This window comes from Coptis chinensis, chromosome 1 (genome assembly GCF_015680905.1).
Source record: "Coptis chinensis isolate HL-2020 chromosome 1, ASM1568090v1, whole genome shotgun sequence".
Taxonomy (NCBI): Eukaryota; Viridiplantae; Streptophyta; class Magnoliopsida; order Ranunculales; family Ranunculaceae; genus Coptis; species Coptis chinensis.
In genome coordinates this window covers 1,313,025-1,329,919 of record NC_141456.1, presented here as the reverse complement: position 1 = coordinate 1,329,919, position 16,895 = coordinate 1,313,025, and the positions used below count along the sequence as shown (strand labels likewise).

General features: G+C 34.7%; 2 protein-coding genes across 3 annotated transcripts; both read right to left on the bottom strand.

Moving 5' to 3' along the window:
- Window positions 1-177: 177 nt before the first annotated feature.
- VIT1 (vacuolar iron transporter 1) lies at window positions 178-2,952 on the bottom strand. Its single transcript, XM_086592553.1, has 4 exons — window positions 2,286-2,952; window positions 1,485-1,570; window positions 1,215-1,329; window positions 178-633 (listed from the first exon to the last, which is right to left on the bottom strand). Exons 1-4 carry the CDS (start codon window positions 2,531-2,533, stop codon window positions 327-329), a joined length of 756 nt encoding a protein of 251 aa, XP_086448679.1. The 5' UTR covers window positions 2,534-2,952; the 3' UTR covers window positions 178-326.
- A 331-nt stretch (window positions 2,953-3,283) lies between these two features.
- On the bottom strand, window positions 3,284-12,515 carry LOC147521114 (Zn-dependent exopeptidases superfamily protein). Of its 2 annotated transcripts, none has more exons than XM_086592293.1 (16): window positions 12,376-12,515; window positions 12,189-12,302; window positions 11,983-12,097; window positions 11,624-11,706; window positions 11,466-11,542; window positions 11,255-11,332; window positions 10,376-10,447; window positions 10,204-10,277; window positions 9,325-9,454; window positions 9,136-9,207; window positions 6,401-6,520; window positions 5,480-5,551; window positions 5,023-5,160; window positions 4,737-4,821; window positions 4,215-4,650; window positions 3,284-3,854 (listed from the first exon to the last, which is right to left on the bottom strand). In XM_086592293.1, exons 2-16 carry the CDS (start codon window positions 12,256-12,258, stop codon window positions 3,590-3,592), a joined length of 1,887 nt encoding a protein of 628 aa, XP_086448419.1. In that variant the 5' UTR covers window positions 12,259-12,302; window positions 12,376-12,515; the 3' UTR covers window positions 3,284-3,589. The 2 variants fall into 2 exon arrangements, with proteins under 2 accessions (XP_086448419.1, XP_086448478.1); XM_086592352.1 differs by having other exon boundaries at window positions 11,435-11,542; window positions 12,376-12,509.
- Between the last annotated feature and the right edge of the window lie 4,380 nt (window positions 12,516-16,895).

Here is a 16,895-nt window from a genome sequence, read left to right as displayed (position 1 = left end):
GGGATTGAATAATCTTCATTGATTGAAAAGAAATAGCATAATCTATTGAGTATGGAAGGTGGCTCATATAGTAAGATGTTTATCATTTTATTATGTCAACAACAAAATTTATGTTATTGATTTTTAGTAATGGGATTCTTGGCACTGGGACAAGTCAACTGGACGTTGGACCTAATGTCGAAACACACTATACGTGTGTCCACAGTATGATTTTACCATAGAACAAGAGAGAGGATGTAAATCAACATCAAAGTTACAATCCAATCAGTTTTGTGGTCCCAGATCCAAAATTCCAACATACTTTGCAAGACAAAAACAATGAAATATTACTCTAACAATGGTTTCACACCTTTAGCGATACCAAAGGCAGCAGCTGAGGCAATAGCACCTATGAAGGCTGTCTGGAAAGCACTCCTTAAAGGCTTGTTACCAGTAAAACGACCCTTCACGTAGCCGAAAAAGAACAATGCCACTATCGTTAGGACCACAGATGTGAACACTGCTTTCTGTGCAGTAGAGATGAACATGTAAGGGATGAGAGGGACCAGTCCACCAATTATGTAGGCTATCGCGATCGTGAATGCACTCTCAAGTGCTCTTCTTGGCTGAGGCTTCTCCAATCCCAGCTCGAACCTGCACCAGTTCACTTTAATTCAGGCCAAGGACCAGATACACAAGCTTTTTAAATCAAACGTGATAATTAAAGGAATCTTTACATTCTTTTTGTTTCACTTGTTTGCATGAATTTAACTTTTTATTGATCAGGGACCATATACAGACGCTTTTACATCAAAAGAAATGTGAGAAACAGAATCTTGCATTCTCTATGTTTTGCATATTTGATTGATAGTACTTTCGATCTTTGAAAGGTGACTTGATTTTGGTTCTTTTATGATTTTGATTATGACATGAAGTCACAGCTAGAAATTTTGACACGTTCACATAGTTTGCCATGAATCCATAATTAGTTCTATGAAGATGAGATCATCTTCAGATGCCAGACATTCAACAGGCTGTGGTTTGATGCGCACTTAGCGCAAACCTTAGTGGGGCATTAAGATGTCTAAAATCCGAGCCTTTGAGGCACTTAAAATGTTTTTGTTATATTCTAATGACCACCACCAGCCAAGGGGTCTGAGATTTTTATTAACATATCAATAAGCTTTGTGGTTATAGATAAGTAGATAACATGATTAACATCATAATCAACTTACTTCATCATGAAATCAAGCCATGCTTGGGGTTTCTTCCGAAGAGCATTCACGACTGGTGCATACTCGTGGGGCTCAAGTCCATACTCTGATAGTATCTCTCCAACCTCAGCAGCCTCTGCAGTTTACACAGAAAGAATTTTACATGCTTGAATAAATTGAAAAAGGATGTATATTTTTCCTGCCAAACTATGTGATTATAAGCCAAATTCGTTGCAGTAAAAATAATCAATGTATTAAAAAAAAATAGAAAGGAGAAGAAAGAAAAAAGACCTGTATCAGGGACACTGATAATCTCATCTTGTTCTCTCTTTAGTTCCATCATGTAATGGTCTGCTTCACTTTTTGCCGCAAGGTACCTTTACTTGTGCCAACAGAAATGAGACAGTTTACCTCTAATATAAGAAACGTTTTTTTGAGGACCAACTGTAAGGAAAATAGATGAAAACAGAACACTACCTAGTATCTATGATAGTTTGACACGATCAATAAATGGTTGTCGAAAGATCAGTGTACTAACTCTCAAGTCAGAGAATTCTCGATCATACTTATTCTACTTAATTAACTCGTAAAACTCACTAATTCAAGCTAGTTGATTTTGTTTTCCGTTATGCTATTTGCAATTTAACTAAAACTATATAAGGCTTCTTTGGTTGTCTTAGTAGGTACTAGCTAGTCCCACTATCAAAATCTATTTGGGTCCAATCTATTTTAACAGTGATGCGAATACAATCAAAACTTTTCGTCATATGGTATTTTTTTTTTTTTTTTTTTTTTTTTGGTAAAGGCGTCTTATGGTATGAGTATGGTACTATGGTTTAATTGGTTGTTTTATAACTTTTGCAGCATAATTTATACCATGGAAATAGCCCTCAAAGAATATTCTTAATTTTTTATTTGTACCATGAACTCTTGTCGACATGCCTTTTTATTTTAAAAAACAGTCAAAGTCCAGACCCGAGTATACGGGCAGTTATCCAAAACAAGTAGCTAATGAGTAATGACTGTCCTCATAACATAAAATGAGGAACGCAAAAATGAATGAATGAAAAGAAGTAAAAAAAAACACAATACCCGCCGAGCCCCATAGAGATAGCACCAGCAGCGACTTCAGAAAGGCCAGCAATGAGAATCAATGAAGAAGGAACATTAGCACCTGATAAACCTGCAGCCAATGCGAACGGCACTGTTAAACCATCCGATACACCTATAATCACATCTCTCACCACCTCTCCTGCCGTAAAATGCTTCTCTGAATGCTCATGCAACAGTTTTCGCGTGGCTTCTGTGCTCCCTACTCCTGATCCTGACCATGCTGCCATTCTATATGAATTACTTCTCAAATCTCAACTAAGCAACACTATATTTTATGTATGGACGTATGGTATATCCTTGGAGATTCAATGAACTATGGTTAGAAATGTTTTTAGAGGGTGTCCAACGCAAGTTTATATAGGACTCTTTACTGCGGTATTACACAATTAGCCCTCAAACGGGAAGTTGTGTGAATATGTGCCATTGGATAGTATTGGAAGTTGTGTTAAGTATAGATCTGACGATACCCGTGACATAGAATAAGACGAACGTGAACTACGATTTGTTTCCATCTGTGAGGAAAGCATATACGTGTGTTAAGAATGCACCGACAACTGAGCAATTACAATTTACAAACAAAAGGTTTGTTTTTGCACAGAATACGTGCCAAGTTGGAAAGACGAAGTTACAGCTTTTCTTACCTGTTACGATGATTACGAAGTTATTGCCTTGACTGCTTATCAGTAACGTTCATGACTTCATGCAGAGTCGCAATAATTTTCCATTTTTTCTTATTTACTTTTTCCAAGTAGCCTTTGAAAATTGAAACTTGGAGATGAGTTTAAATGAAACTTGATATTTATGAGCATAGCATGGTTATTAAACAAAATTTGTATGGTTTGCATAACAATTAACATTTTGTTCGAGAAATCTACAAAGAACACAAAGATTATATACTACAAGATTAAGATTAGGGTATCCATAGAGAAAGGTCAATGTCTCCACTATAAGGTGCAACTTAACCTAACCATAGTACATTTGGCCGATGAAGACCATTCTATTATAAACATAAAAATCAGGAATTAACGTAAAATAAATACAGTAACTTTAGGATGTTCATCTTACATCGGAGAAAATTGTTTGTGGTTTCTTTCATTTACAATGAAAGTTGTAAATCCTAGCTGTTGTTGTTACAAAATGTAAGACTGGCCTAACCAGGAATCTCAAAACCAATCAGTTACATATGTTTCATTGTAAACAGTCCAATCAGATTTGTCTCTGTTAATGAATCTAACACGTCATGAGGATTTCTGCGAGTTTTTTCTTCATGTTTATTTTCTTTTTCAGTCACGCTTAAGTGCCTTTGTCACAACAGTCCTGGTAACTACTATTGCAAGGTAAGCCAAAAGAGTAACAGCAATACCCCCAAGAAGAATTAGATGGTCATAAGTCGCATGCTGGACTGTGTACACACGAAGCTGAATTACATCCCAGAAGCTCTCTGTCCATACTGGGTCGACCATGCCCATGACATCAGATGCATCCGGTGGTAGAACATGCCATACTCCAGATTCAAACTTCAACCTGGTCGAATATGCAGGAATGTACCTGAAATGATTGACTTACAGAAATTAGTTAGTGCACACTTGCAATTAACATCAAGTAAAGGCTCATCCTTCACTAACTAAATGTTCACATAATTTTGCCAACCACAGAATCTAGCATCTCCTCTTGCATACGAGAGAGTAATATGTTTTGAGGACAATGACACAGACAGCTGCATCAAGATTGACTTTTACTTTATAGGACAGTGATTATATTGCAAAGAAATAAATGCTAGGAATTCCATGTGGACCTCCAAGGGGAACCAACTTCTCTAGAGGGAGCCATTTGGTATTTTTATGATCTCTCTTTTCTATCTGTTTTTAACCAACATGTAACTTTACTTTTATGTACGTAGTAAAGTACCTCGTCGTGGAGACAACACATGTGCTCTTCCCCTTCTTTTCGGACCTAATGCATACTTCAGCCTTACTGCAAGTTGAACAAGCAATGCTTGCATTCTCGCTTGGTAAAGATGTTCTCTCAGCCAGAAAGTTCCATACAAATCGAGATATATCACTAACATAGTCAAGTAATGGTGCGGTGGAAGGTTCTCCCACAAGGACACCAACGTAGTGGTTTGGACAGTTACTGGTGGGTCCAATATAATCCTTCACCATCCCACAAGACAGTCCTGGTTCACAGGTCAGAAGGCATCCTACAAGTTCCTCCACCAAAGAGGAATTTACACTGATAGAATCCAGTGTTTTGTTATTTGCTTCCTTGCCATCACTAGCAAGAATGTAAAGGGTGCGTGCGACCAAAGAAGCGGCCGTTACAATTGCAGAGGAGTTAATATTTGCTGCAGTAAAGTAGAAAACATAATAAATAAAATTATAAATGCTGTGGAAAAAATCAGCTGCAACCCATAAAAATAGCTCAACTCACATAGATCATCAAAGCGGCTGTGGTAAAACTTGTTGGTGAAGGCAGTATCAAAATCTTCCAAGACAATTCCAGAAATTGAAGAGTCCTGGGAGAAAAAACTAACATCAGAAAGACTGGCTAAACAAACAAATTTGCAAAAATGAATAGAGCAGTTCACAGGCGTTTAACGTTTTGAAAATTTTCAGATCTATCACCAGTACATCTATCATCTTTCCTCTATGGCTCTACCTAAGAATCAAAGGAGTGTAGGAACAATAATTTGAGAAATCTAGTTCAATGAACCAACCTTTCTAAGGAATGACATCAACGAAGATGGAGGTATCCCAGGATTTGATTTACTGGCCATCGAGATCTTAATATTTGAACCAAGTGATTCATGAGCGTGCTGGAATGCATCGAATGTCTTATTTGCGGCAGATGACCCCTATAGAAAGAAACACTAGAGATAAGAAAAAACACAAGGAAAAATGATTTGTGCACTAACAAGTTTATTGAGTCCTTTCAATGTAGTCATTAGGGATCTTATGTTAATATTCTGTGCCTCGTATATCAAGTAGCAATTTTCCAATTTCTTCCTAGAAAACGTCCACAATTGGACAGCATACAAACAATGTCTCACACATAATTACAAAGCTACAACGAGTATATATTAATTGGCCGAAGAAAAAACAGGAATGGATATTTTAATAATTTTCTTATGCATATTACTGATATTCTGCTAAAATAATAGACTACACTCTCACCCCTGCAGCATGGACGAACAAGGACTTTAGCCCACGATCAAAGGCTTTGCCAATAGATCCAACTTCCATGACCTAATTAGGAACATCCACAGTAAAAAACATAATATAATTTAAGGAGAAGACTGAAGCTGCAAATTAGAATGTAGAATTTTATGTACGAGGCAGCAGAATGCAGGCATGAAGAAAGATATATGCAAATTACTCGAAGTAAGAGAATGAGGTTTCAAATGATGAAAGTGACAAAAATTTTACTAACAATATACACAATCCACTCCCTAATACCACAGTCCACAGGTAACTTCGCATGGCCCTCCCAAGAAATAATAGTACTTTCTAAACTTTTGGATGCTAAGGTTGCACCACTAGCAGTTTCATCACTTTGCAATTGAATTATGCAGCTCAATTCAAGCCCTTTTTCTTCAAGGAAATCCTAGCAACTTCAATAATGCGCAAAACAGAAACTCTAATATCATTTTAAATTTAAGGAGTAACAAATTGTTACACCACAATTTAATTAAGAAATAAGTATTAACCGGTACCGACATGACGACAACATGATCCTACTAGTGAAGAAAGCCTTGTTCCATAACAAAAAAGTCAAACTACCAGTTCAAATACACTGTTTATATCTATCAGCAATAAGCATTAACTAAGCTCAAAAGTTTAGATCTGCAATAGATGATGATTTTTCTTTACAAAAAAATTAGCACATCCTGGAATCTTAACGTGAAGTGTGATAACCCATATCAGAACAACCGAAACATACAATGATCCCATTCTGTAAATTTATCCCATATTACACCTATTATAAGAAATGTTAAAAATTGGGATGTAGAAAGCACTGCAATAGATAATACCCGACTACGGTCTTTATGCTCAATGTGTTCCTGAAAGTAGTCTATACCAAAAATAGAAGAATACCAGCTCGATCAGAGTGCTGTTAAGGCCATGAACAACATCTGAATGCATATCTACTTCTGCTAGGAATCTCCGGCTACCAAGGTAACCCCAGGCTTCTCCAGTAAATACAAGAAAAACAAGCTGCACATGAAAACTGAGGTAAAGACCTGGAAATTATATATAGTGACAAAGAAGATCAACAAAAGAATCTGGATATTAAGAAAAACAAGTTTAATTATGTGTTTGGTTCAGACATTGAGAAATGGTTTATCATTTGAGACAAATTACCTGCCAAAGAACTTTTCAATCTGTATCGGTGTATGTCGCCAATCAATTAGTTATATTATCTTTCTAAAAACACGTGGAGTTGTGAGTAAAAGTCTAGGTTTAAGTGGGAGTAAGTTCAAATTTTCACTGACTTGAGGGAATTAGGATAGTTTTGAGTTATTACAAGTAATATCCTAATGATTTAAGAGGATACACTTTAAAATGTTAGCATATTCTCAAATTTCAATTATCTAAGTCTCAAAGGTGGATAAGACCCGGAGGAGGAGGATAAGGAACAGAACACCAACTACTAACTCACTAGTTTCTCACCAAGTTCTCATAATGGACTTCAACTTTTCAACAAAAATAAATAAATAAAGCATTCTACTCGGTCATTCTTTAGCACAAAAATAACTGGGTTAATTTCTTGGTCATGAAATCCATATGGCAAACACCAAACAGAGCTTCAGAGCACCAGTCTTGTTGTTGGTGATTTGAAAGAAATGCTCTAAGATAACCTTTTTCGGGATTAGTAAACATCCAATTGTGGGAATCATACAGCTACTAGAAGCATCTGGAATTTTTTTTATCTTTACTCTTGATCGGTAAAATTCAATTCATTGAGTTTTCAAAATTTACAAGGATTGGTTTTGATAGCAAGATGCTACTAAGAAGCATAGTACAAAATATCAGGATATGGCAAAATATCAACCCTTGATTTATGGATATGTATTGTGGATATATCCTCCTCTTTGGGGATATTTGACATTATTTCATATGCAAATATCGTGGATATATCCAAAATATCGATAAATATCGTAGATATTGTGGATATTTCTTGATATATAATTTATATTTATTTGAAATATAATGATAAATATTAAATAAAATTGTTATCTACACAAAATATCCCCAAATATCACAAATATCATCGAAATATCACTGATATTTGCAGTCTTATATATCTCTAAACATATTGTGATATTTATATATCTTTTATTGAAATCTCAATATTTATCGCGATATATCGCAATATTTTGTACTATGCTAAGAAGTTGTGCAGTTTAAGCATTAATCGGCAGCAAATCACTCCAAGAGCTTATAGCGATTAATCGTTGTAATCGGGATTTAATCGGAAACTAATCGGAGATATGTATATCCAAAATAAAAATATGCCTACATAAAATAATTTTATAATATTATATATATTTTTTGAATGTTTAGTTTTAGTTTTTAATAAAATATATATTTTTTGGATAAACATGTGGTTGTAAGGATTGTATTTGTATAGCATCAAAGAAGGATGTGACGTCAAACATTGAAGTATAGTTCTCATCTCTTCAGTTAGTCTCTCCTGTCCAACTAAAACAAATAAGCCAAAAGAAACCCAAATGCTATAGATGTCTCTCTTTTTTCCTTCGAAAGATTAATCCTTACCATTGGCATATGAGTTCTTCAAATTCATACTGCAATTAAGATCAAGGTGTAAAGAAAAATGGGTTATTGAGTTGTTTGGTGAAATCAGAATTCTTAAGATGTTTAGGAGAACAATTGAGCAAAGCCATGAAAGGTAAGTGAGGAACTTTTTCTCTTCAGCACTTCAATTCAGCAATCCGCAAGAAGTTTGGTGTTGAATGATAAAAGTGGCGCTTTTTTGAAACCGACTTTGTGGAAATTGCCCGAATAATCGGGGACTAAATCTCCCGATTTTTGAATCCCGCCTAGACATGTATATTTTTTCCTAATCGTATCGGTGAAGTAGCGCATAGCGCTTACTCGCCAATTAATCACCGATTCATCGCCGCTTAAACTGCACAGCTAAGAAGCAGCTGGAAAGAATGACCTATTAGAGCATCCCCAATGGGTAGGTTATTTATGATTTGCCTAGACAAATTATTACCCAAAAACTCACCATCAAAAACCACAGCCCCAACAGAAAACGTTTGGTTTTGGTTATTTTTACCAGCCATGCACCAAGTCACATGTTGTACGGCTGGTCTTCTGTCATATGGTATCTGGAATCTACCAACACTCATATTTTAAGGCTATATTTCTTTCAACAGACATAAAATAATATCAGAAAAGGTCACCATGCGGCAGAGGACTAGTCGTACAGCAGCAGACTTGCCGCGTGGTTGCTAAATCAAGCACAAAGTCATCGGTTATTTTATGGCCAAATTTAGCCACAAAAAATGAGAAATAACATTGTTTTTCTAGCATTTGACACAACAGTTGGGGATGCTCTTATCCAAGTACCGTTTTGTGATATCAAAGGATAATACTCTGCAAAACCACAAACCATTGTGATACTGTTATTTGCAGTGTTTATACAGACTATAAACAATTCCCCTGCTGCCTACAGATATTGACATTTATCCTTGTTTGCAGTTATGGGATGAACGCCTAATAATTTTCAAAATAACTTGTAAACTAATTACAACACATAAATTGTATATAAAAATTCCCAACGATATCAATCTCAAACATACCTGCTTCTTAAGCTCATTTACACCATCAATATGGGAAAGAGCATCAACTGCTGCCAACAATGAAATCATTCCCTGAACATTGTTTGAAATAGCTATTCAATTTTTAACAATATATTCAACACACAGGAAAATTATCTCTGAATTTGCTATAAAGACTATAGGAATTGCAATAGAAGGCTTTCAACATACAGATAAAGGAGAATCTGCACCAGGACTTTTGTCACGGAAAAAAGACGCGGAATCCATGGACGCCACTACTAATAAGATAGGCTTGGGCTGTCCTGATGTAATACTAATTGGCGGGAGTGAAGACAAGACACTGCCCTTCAGATGTCAGAAACAGGCAACTGAAGGTTATAAGTCAAAAAAACAATGGAATGGTCCTTCAACAAACAGTACTTCATAGCATGTAATATTACAGACGATATAGAAACTAAAATGTTCAGGTCATGACCAACATTAAGAAACATTGGCTTATACACCAGAAAACATGAAGGTATGGGAAAATTCCAGTTGCAACAAATCTGTATCAATGAGAAATATTAGGAACTAGAGAGACAGTGAGTAAAACCATCCCATATGTCAATATTTTGGCAAATCAAGATATCCACCATTGCAAAAATCGTACTAAGTCCAGACAGAGTAAACTTCAATTCACATAATGTTACACATATAGCTTAAGCATTATACTTTCTTCTCCTCTAAAGATTCTTCATATTTTTCAGAAAACAGAACACATAAAATCTCAATCAACATAAAATCTTGAAATATTTCAAAATTACTAAATCATCTCAATCGCGCTGCCTCTTACTTAAACTAAGTGTGGCCTAAATTTATTATGAACCTCCCACAATCATAATATCTCTCGCAATTTAGGAACTTTTTTTATTCTCAAATATGGATAAAAAATTGAAACATTTTTAACAGCAAGCAAGGTTTTCATGTAGTATTTCTATTATCAGGCTGACTGAATTGAAAATCAACCCCATTATATATCTCATTATAATCTCAATTAAACTCCTATTTGTAACACATGCATAGAGAGAGATAGAGAGTACGATTTCTCACCTGTAGCCGCCCAAAGGCAAACAAGACTGCTGCCTTAGACAAGATTCTGAATCATGGGTTCCCGCCTTCGTTGTCTAGTTAAAGATATCAAATTTAATGTGGATTGTTAAAGCTGAAGGACCTTATATAAAGCTTCCACCTAAAGTTATCAATATAAGAGTAAACATTTTACCTGCATCACAAGATCGAACTCAGTCACATCTACACTATATGCTCGCTTGTTCTTCTCATTCTTACCAGCAATCTGAAAATTTATAGGGAATTTCAGTATACAGAATCTGAAATATATGCAAGAATAGATGCCAATCAACATAATCTAGACACTTTCATTCCATAGATTGTGAGCAAAGAAGATCACACTCCAGTGGGCATGCATGTGCCAAGAACAAGAAGCTGAGGTCTTTACATTATTAGTTTGTACACAATGGTTCAAAGATCAACAGCCATTAAAGGTCTTTTTTTCTGAGTTTAATGTTTCACAAACTTAGGTAACACCGTAACACAATAATTGGACTACTTATATACAAATACTTACATAACTGTGTTGGTCCTAACACTAAACTCGTACATTCTTCAATGTTGAGCATTAACTTATTAAATTGTGGGGAAATATACTAATCTATTCCCATTGGGAAAACTCAAAGTTGTAGGATATAGAAGAGATCTTGCTGAATATAATTTTTTCTATGCAAACAGTAAATGAGAGCGTCTTTAGAAAGATACCAGCAAGATCTTCCTAAAGATACCATATCTCAGAATGCTATTTTCTGATACTCAGTCAAACTTGAAAGTTGAGATAACTAAGGCCACTGGAAAAGACTGACACATGGGTGAAGTTTTGTACTTAACATTAGCTTGGTAACGAAGTACATAAATGTGACTCTAGATTCTAGAAACATTAAGTGCTTTATTATAAACACTCCATTGTGGTACTTCAATAAGATCCCAAGATGTTGTTATGGGAATCAAAAGTCGCAAACCAAATTTGCTATTTTTACAGTTGGCCACCTTGGCAAGCCTTAAGAGAAACATATACAGCTTACGGTATTACCTCTTGCAGGGTTACTGTACTATCCTGGGATAGAAGGAATACAGGAAAGTCATATTTGTTCCACATAATATTTGATCCCTGAAAAAATTGACAAGCTCCATCATTTCACCTTTCTAGAAGTTGGTGGAAAGGAGTGAATAGCTAAAAATATAGAAAGAAGGAACCCATTTAGAGATTCACCTCCCTATATCTCATGCACTTCATGACTTACAGCTGGATTCCATATATAATCAACGTTCTTGTAAGGTGCAAATTTGACTTGTGGAAATTTTTCAACAGGCGAAAATCCTATGAGAAAGAGAAAGTTTGAAAACTATTAACTGCTTTGTTCAAACAGAAAGAAATTTGAAAATAAGGATAAAAAACTACCTCTTTCCGCAGTTGGGACTTCAGTTCCAGATTCAACCAAAACACCAGCTACTTTCTTGGCAAAGTGGTGATCGTTTAATACACTGAAATAACAACATATATTACTTAACATTGATAAGTGCAAAGAATTTGTTCAAATCAAACATCAGCAATATTGAGCACCATGAATAATATCTATTGGTAGCTAAGAAGTTATAACAAGAAGTAACATTGTCGAGATGGTTATGCAATTGTAAAAGTCCCACTGAGAAGTGCATCGTGTTGCGCACAACAACATCAATGTGAAGCATGAACTACTATAATAATAATAATAATAATAATAATAATAATAATAATAAATAAAACGAGAACATCCATACCTGCTAAAGAAGTCCTCCATTTCATCTTGTGACACCAAAACCGCAGATGGACTAGTCAACTTATCAACATCCTTAAGTCTTACCACTGGAGCAACAACTTTTTCTCGGCCGGGGTCTTATAACATTGATCACCATATATTTATATAAGAATATAAATAATAATAATAATAATAATAATAATAATACATAATATATATAATACTTACTCGCACAACCAATTTCACCGGTAAGGTTAAGCAAACGGACACAAGGGTATCCAGCAAGAGTCAAGTACATTGAGTTTTCAAGATCAGGAACTGACTCCAATGAGTTGACTTGACCTGAAAAAAATGTCAAAATAATGAACTAAACAGGATTTACGTATAAAGAGAACGAAAATTTGAGAGAACTAACCGGATAGAGCGAGGTAGAAATGAGAGACTGAGATCAAAAAAAAAGTATAAATGCTTGAATTCCATCGCGATTCAGAGGAATTTGGTTGGAAAAAATAAACCCTAGGAATCCAAGTGGAAAATTTCCTTCAGCTCACTGTATAGGCGTAGCACGGTGCTAGTACTAGGGCTGTCAATGGACCGGGCCAGGCCGGAAACCCCCGATTGAATCCGAACCGATAATACAGGGACTTAGGGACTTAGAACTTAAATGTTGTCGATATTGGGTCAGTTATGGACATACCTCATCCAACCCGTTAACGGCCCGACCCGAAAATTAAAGTTATTTTTTTAGTTTTTCAATTAAGTACTATTAAATTTGTAACTACTAATATACATAAAATGTTAAGAGGTTTGATGGATTAGTGTTGTAGTGCCACATATAAGGCTTGGGTTTGTCTTACTGTTCGTGATTCCGAACGAAACGGCGGAATTATGCCTAATATTTTAGGTTTTTCAAAAAATTAGAATTCCAAATATATAATCGAAATCTTGATAATTTTGAAAATCAACCGAAATTCCAAATATATAGGGGTTGAAATTTGATAAAATTCAAATTTTGGATTTGTCGAAATTTTGAAAATTCCAAAATTCCGAACTATGGTCTTACTACACTCTATTTCAGTATTTTTTAGATAAATAATTAAAAATATAGTATTTCCATATAACTTTATTAAACTTATGCCAAGTCCGAATCCGATCATGTCCAACGGACTTAGAGTGGAACTTGGACCTTCTAAATGTAAATATAATTTGAACGGAACTTGGACATAAATGAGTCTTGTTTAAATCCGGCCCGTTTACAGCCCTAGGTGCTACCATCGAAAAAAAGACAAGGTTTTTTTTGACGTTCTTGGGCCTTCGTTATGGGATGGAGTCAGGATCCAAAAGTGCAAAAGGGGCCCATAGGCGATTTCAATTTTCAAGTAGTGGCAAATTGCACGTCCACGAGTAAAACGCATTGACAATTTGACACAGCTTTTTTTTTTTTTTTCGATAAAAACAATTTGACACAGCTAAGTTTCAAACGTTACGTATCTTAGATTTTAATCCATTTGGACAAGCAGAAACTAGACGGAAAGATCCGATTAACTAATTGACCTGAATCCTCGAATAAGCGCCACAACTTCCATACAATTGTTTGCCAAAATATTTTTATGCGAAAGAACAAGGAAGTAAGGAACGTTTTTCTCCTTGACATTACCATTTCCTTCAATCCCAATCAATTTGTTGGTGAAATTAAATATTTGTACAGTGTGAAATTAGATATGTGTAGTTTTTCTCTAAGGCCGTGACCCAGTTTTAATTTTCCAGGCTGTGCTAGTGTGCCGTCAATGACTTCGACTTAATACAAGTTTACCAATAAGTTGGGATGCTGTCCAACAGCCAACCACGTTACATTCAAAGCTGAATCAATCTTGGAAGTGTTTCTTTAGGATTTGACAAAGGCAACATCGTTAAAGTTAATTTGGTTAGGAGTCAAGTCTTCAAAATGTTCAATGTATGCTGGGACTTTCTTTTCTTAGGACGACAAATAGGAGATTAACAAGAGTCCTAAGAGGTGATAACTGCTAGCTACGTGAGTGTGACCCTTAGACCTTAGTTATTCACTTATGCCACTCTTAGAGCATCATCAACCTACCATAAAAAAAAAAAAAAAAGCATCGTCAACGCATTGTTAAAAAAAATTGTGACACGTCAATTTTTTGTGTCAATAAAAATTGCAAAAATCACGTTATATACCAACACATTTTTTTCCAAATTTTTTTGTTTCTATTTCCGAGGAGAACACTTGTTCCCATCCCAATTTTAATTTTTTCTTACACACGTAAACTTATCCCATCCATTATTCCCTCAATTTCATTGGCGTCAATTCATTTTGGTGTCCAACAGTATAAAATCTAGCCGTTTTAATTTTTTATTAAAAATAAATAAATAAAAAGTTTGGACGGCAAAACTTGACTTTTCCCAAATGGGACGGCAAAACTTGTCGACGTCCAACCTGCTGCTAAAATTGTGGAAAAAATGACTAAAAATGGTATCAAATCTTTATACCTTTTGACAATATGGGGACCAAACTTTTTTTCTTGACAGTTTGAGGACCAAACTATTTGATTTTTGCAATGTAGGAACTTCCGTCAAATTTCTCTAACACCGTTTATAATTTTTATTAATTTTTATTTTATAAATTAATATAAATTAATTTGTAATGTTGAAAACAATTAATATAAATTTTCTAATTTGCATTGTTGAAAAATAAAATAAAAATTAATAAAAATTAGAAACGGTGTTAGAGAAATTTAACGGAAGTTCCTACATTGTAAAAATCAAATAGTTTGGTCCCCAAACTGTCATGAAAAAAAGTTTGGTCCCCATATTGTCAAAAGGTGTAAAGTTTGATACCCTTTTTTGTCGTTTTTCAAAAATTGTGAGTATTTTGGTTGTGAATTTAATAATTGTTGATATAGAAATGAGATTTTAGCAGCGTGTTGGTGACCCAAATTGCCAAAAAAAAAATTGTTATCTATCACATTAGAAATGGTTTTTAGTAATGCATTGATGATGCTCTTAGCAGGAGATTCTTGGGCACATATGTATAGCCGCCAGTAGGCACTAGGCGAAATACTCGTCGTCTTTGTTGGAATTAGTAATTTGAGATCTATCTAATTGGTTAAATTAAAGTTAGAGATTAATTAAATAATTAGAAAGTTGTGTGATTAACAAATATAAATTGCTATTAGGAAACCAAAATGATATTAGGAATAGAAGTAAGATTAGAATTGGATTGCTATTAGAAATTTCTAATTAGTAGTTTAATAGGAATTAGTAATTGGATAAACTATACATATGTATGAGTGCCTAGATATTAGCTTAAGAAGTGAGAGAATAATAAAAGATGTGCATTGTATAGAAGAGATGCATTGATATGAAGTGATAAATTATTTTGTTTATGAAGTTTAATATAAATAGTTTAATTGATATAATAAAGTTTATTTAGTTTAAGTTTATCCTTTATACGTATTCTTCAATTTTGTGTGTTTGAATCAAAATTTAGATTATATAGTCTTTCAAAAGAATGACATGTGCAACGCTTAACTACACACCATCCTCTTTCTTCTTTTTTTTGTGGATAATGACCAGAATTTCAATGTCGAAATCTCTAATATGTGTAGTCAAAAACTCTAAAATACCGAAACAGTGCAAAGTTTATATATAATGTGGCGAAATTTGCTTACAAATGCCTAAATTTTTTTAGTTGAGAAGGTTCTGTAGAGATTTCATTCCTTTTGAGGGAGGCTTCCAATTCACAGGTAAAAAAAAAAAGGGGAAATGTGAGGCGGATGTGGCAAACAAGTTCTATCTGCTTACTGAAGCAGGATGCATGACGCATGTTTAGCCCGTGAATTCCTCACGGGCCTTCACCATCAAAAAAAATAAGAAGCAGCAGGATGCATGTATAAGTCTCTATCTGCGCGCTTACTGAAGCAGGATGCATGTATAAGTAACTGTAAACTGATATCCTCCGAGCGTGGTTCTCGGTGGGTTCCTAACAAGCTCTGACCACTGGAGCTGGATAATGACGAGTTTAGTCCACTTATTTAATTGCCAAGTTGAGTGCCGATGATGTTGCTAAGATACATGTACTGTGTGTCTTAACTCATTTTTTGTTTAGATTCCGATTCGATATGGCCGCTCAGTAACATCATTTTTGCCTTTTCGGTAGCACGTCTTTGTCATTGTATAATCAATAATATTATATTCTCAAAAAAAAAAAGGATAAAAAAAAAAAAAAAGGATAAAATCGATAATATTGTGAGATCCATAGTGTTTGTTCGATATAAAGACAGTTGAAATATACCTCACTCGTATATTGATATTTTGGAGACTAAAATAACTTCTAGGCAGTGAATAAGGATTTGAACAATTTTCATATATTTTTTCTTTGCTAGGTGATTTTCATATCTATATGTTACTTCACTTTATCACTTTAATTGCTTAGACAAATGTAAGTACCTTCCGTTCTCAAACGTTCAAACGTTCACTATATCACACGTGTCTAATCCATTAGGTCGTATACCACCAGATCGTACTGCGCCACAAGGACGAAATCACGATCCAAACTCAAGTCGTCTCAAATATCAAATACAACCATACATAAAAACAAATTATCTACTTTGATCTTGAAGCTCAGTCAACGCACTGATGAAAGAGACATTTATTTTGTAACAACAAAAATAATGACGAATTATAAAGAGAGCACAAAATATAGATCTACATTTGATAAAGGCCTAAAGTAAATAAGGAAAGTCATATCAAACATCTATAAATAAATAAAAATGAACTATGTAAGGCTTGATTCAAATTCACCCAAAAAACTTGATACGTAGTCAACTCTTATTTCAAACAAGAATGCAGTCATTTCCTTCAACTTCAACATCAAGTCGTAGATAAAAGACTAGAAACTCACATATCTACAACAAA

Coding starts and splice junctions, on each gene's coding strand:
- VIT1 (XM_086592553.1), bottom strand. CDS start 2,533: ATGGCAGCATGGTCAGGATCAGGAGTAGGGAGCACAGAAGCCACGCGA. Junction 1,571..2,285: donor ATCTCTATGGGGCTCGGCGG/GTATTGTGTTTT, acceptor GCACAAGTAAAG/GTACCTTGCGGCAAAAAGTG. Junction 634..1,214: donor TGGCTTGATTTCATGATGAA/GTAAGTTGATTA, acceptor GAACTGGTGCAG/GTTCGAGCTGGGATTGGAGA.
- LOC147521114 (XM_086592293.1), bottom strand. CDS start 12,258: ATGTACTTGACTCTTGCTGGATACCCTTGTGTCCGTTTGCTTAACCTT. Junction 11,707..11,982: donor ATGGAGGACTTCTTTAGCAG/GTATGGATGTTC, acceptor TTGTTATTTCAG/TGTATTAAACGATCACCACT. Junction 11,543..11,623: donor AGTCCCAACTGCGGAAAGAG/GTAGTTTTTTAT, acceptor TCTTTCTCATAG/GATTTTCGCCTGTTGAAAAA.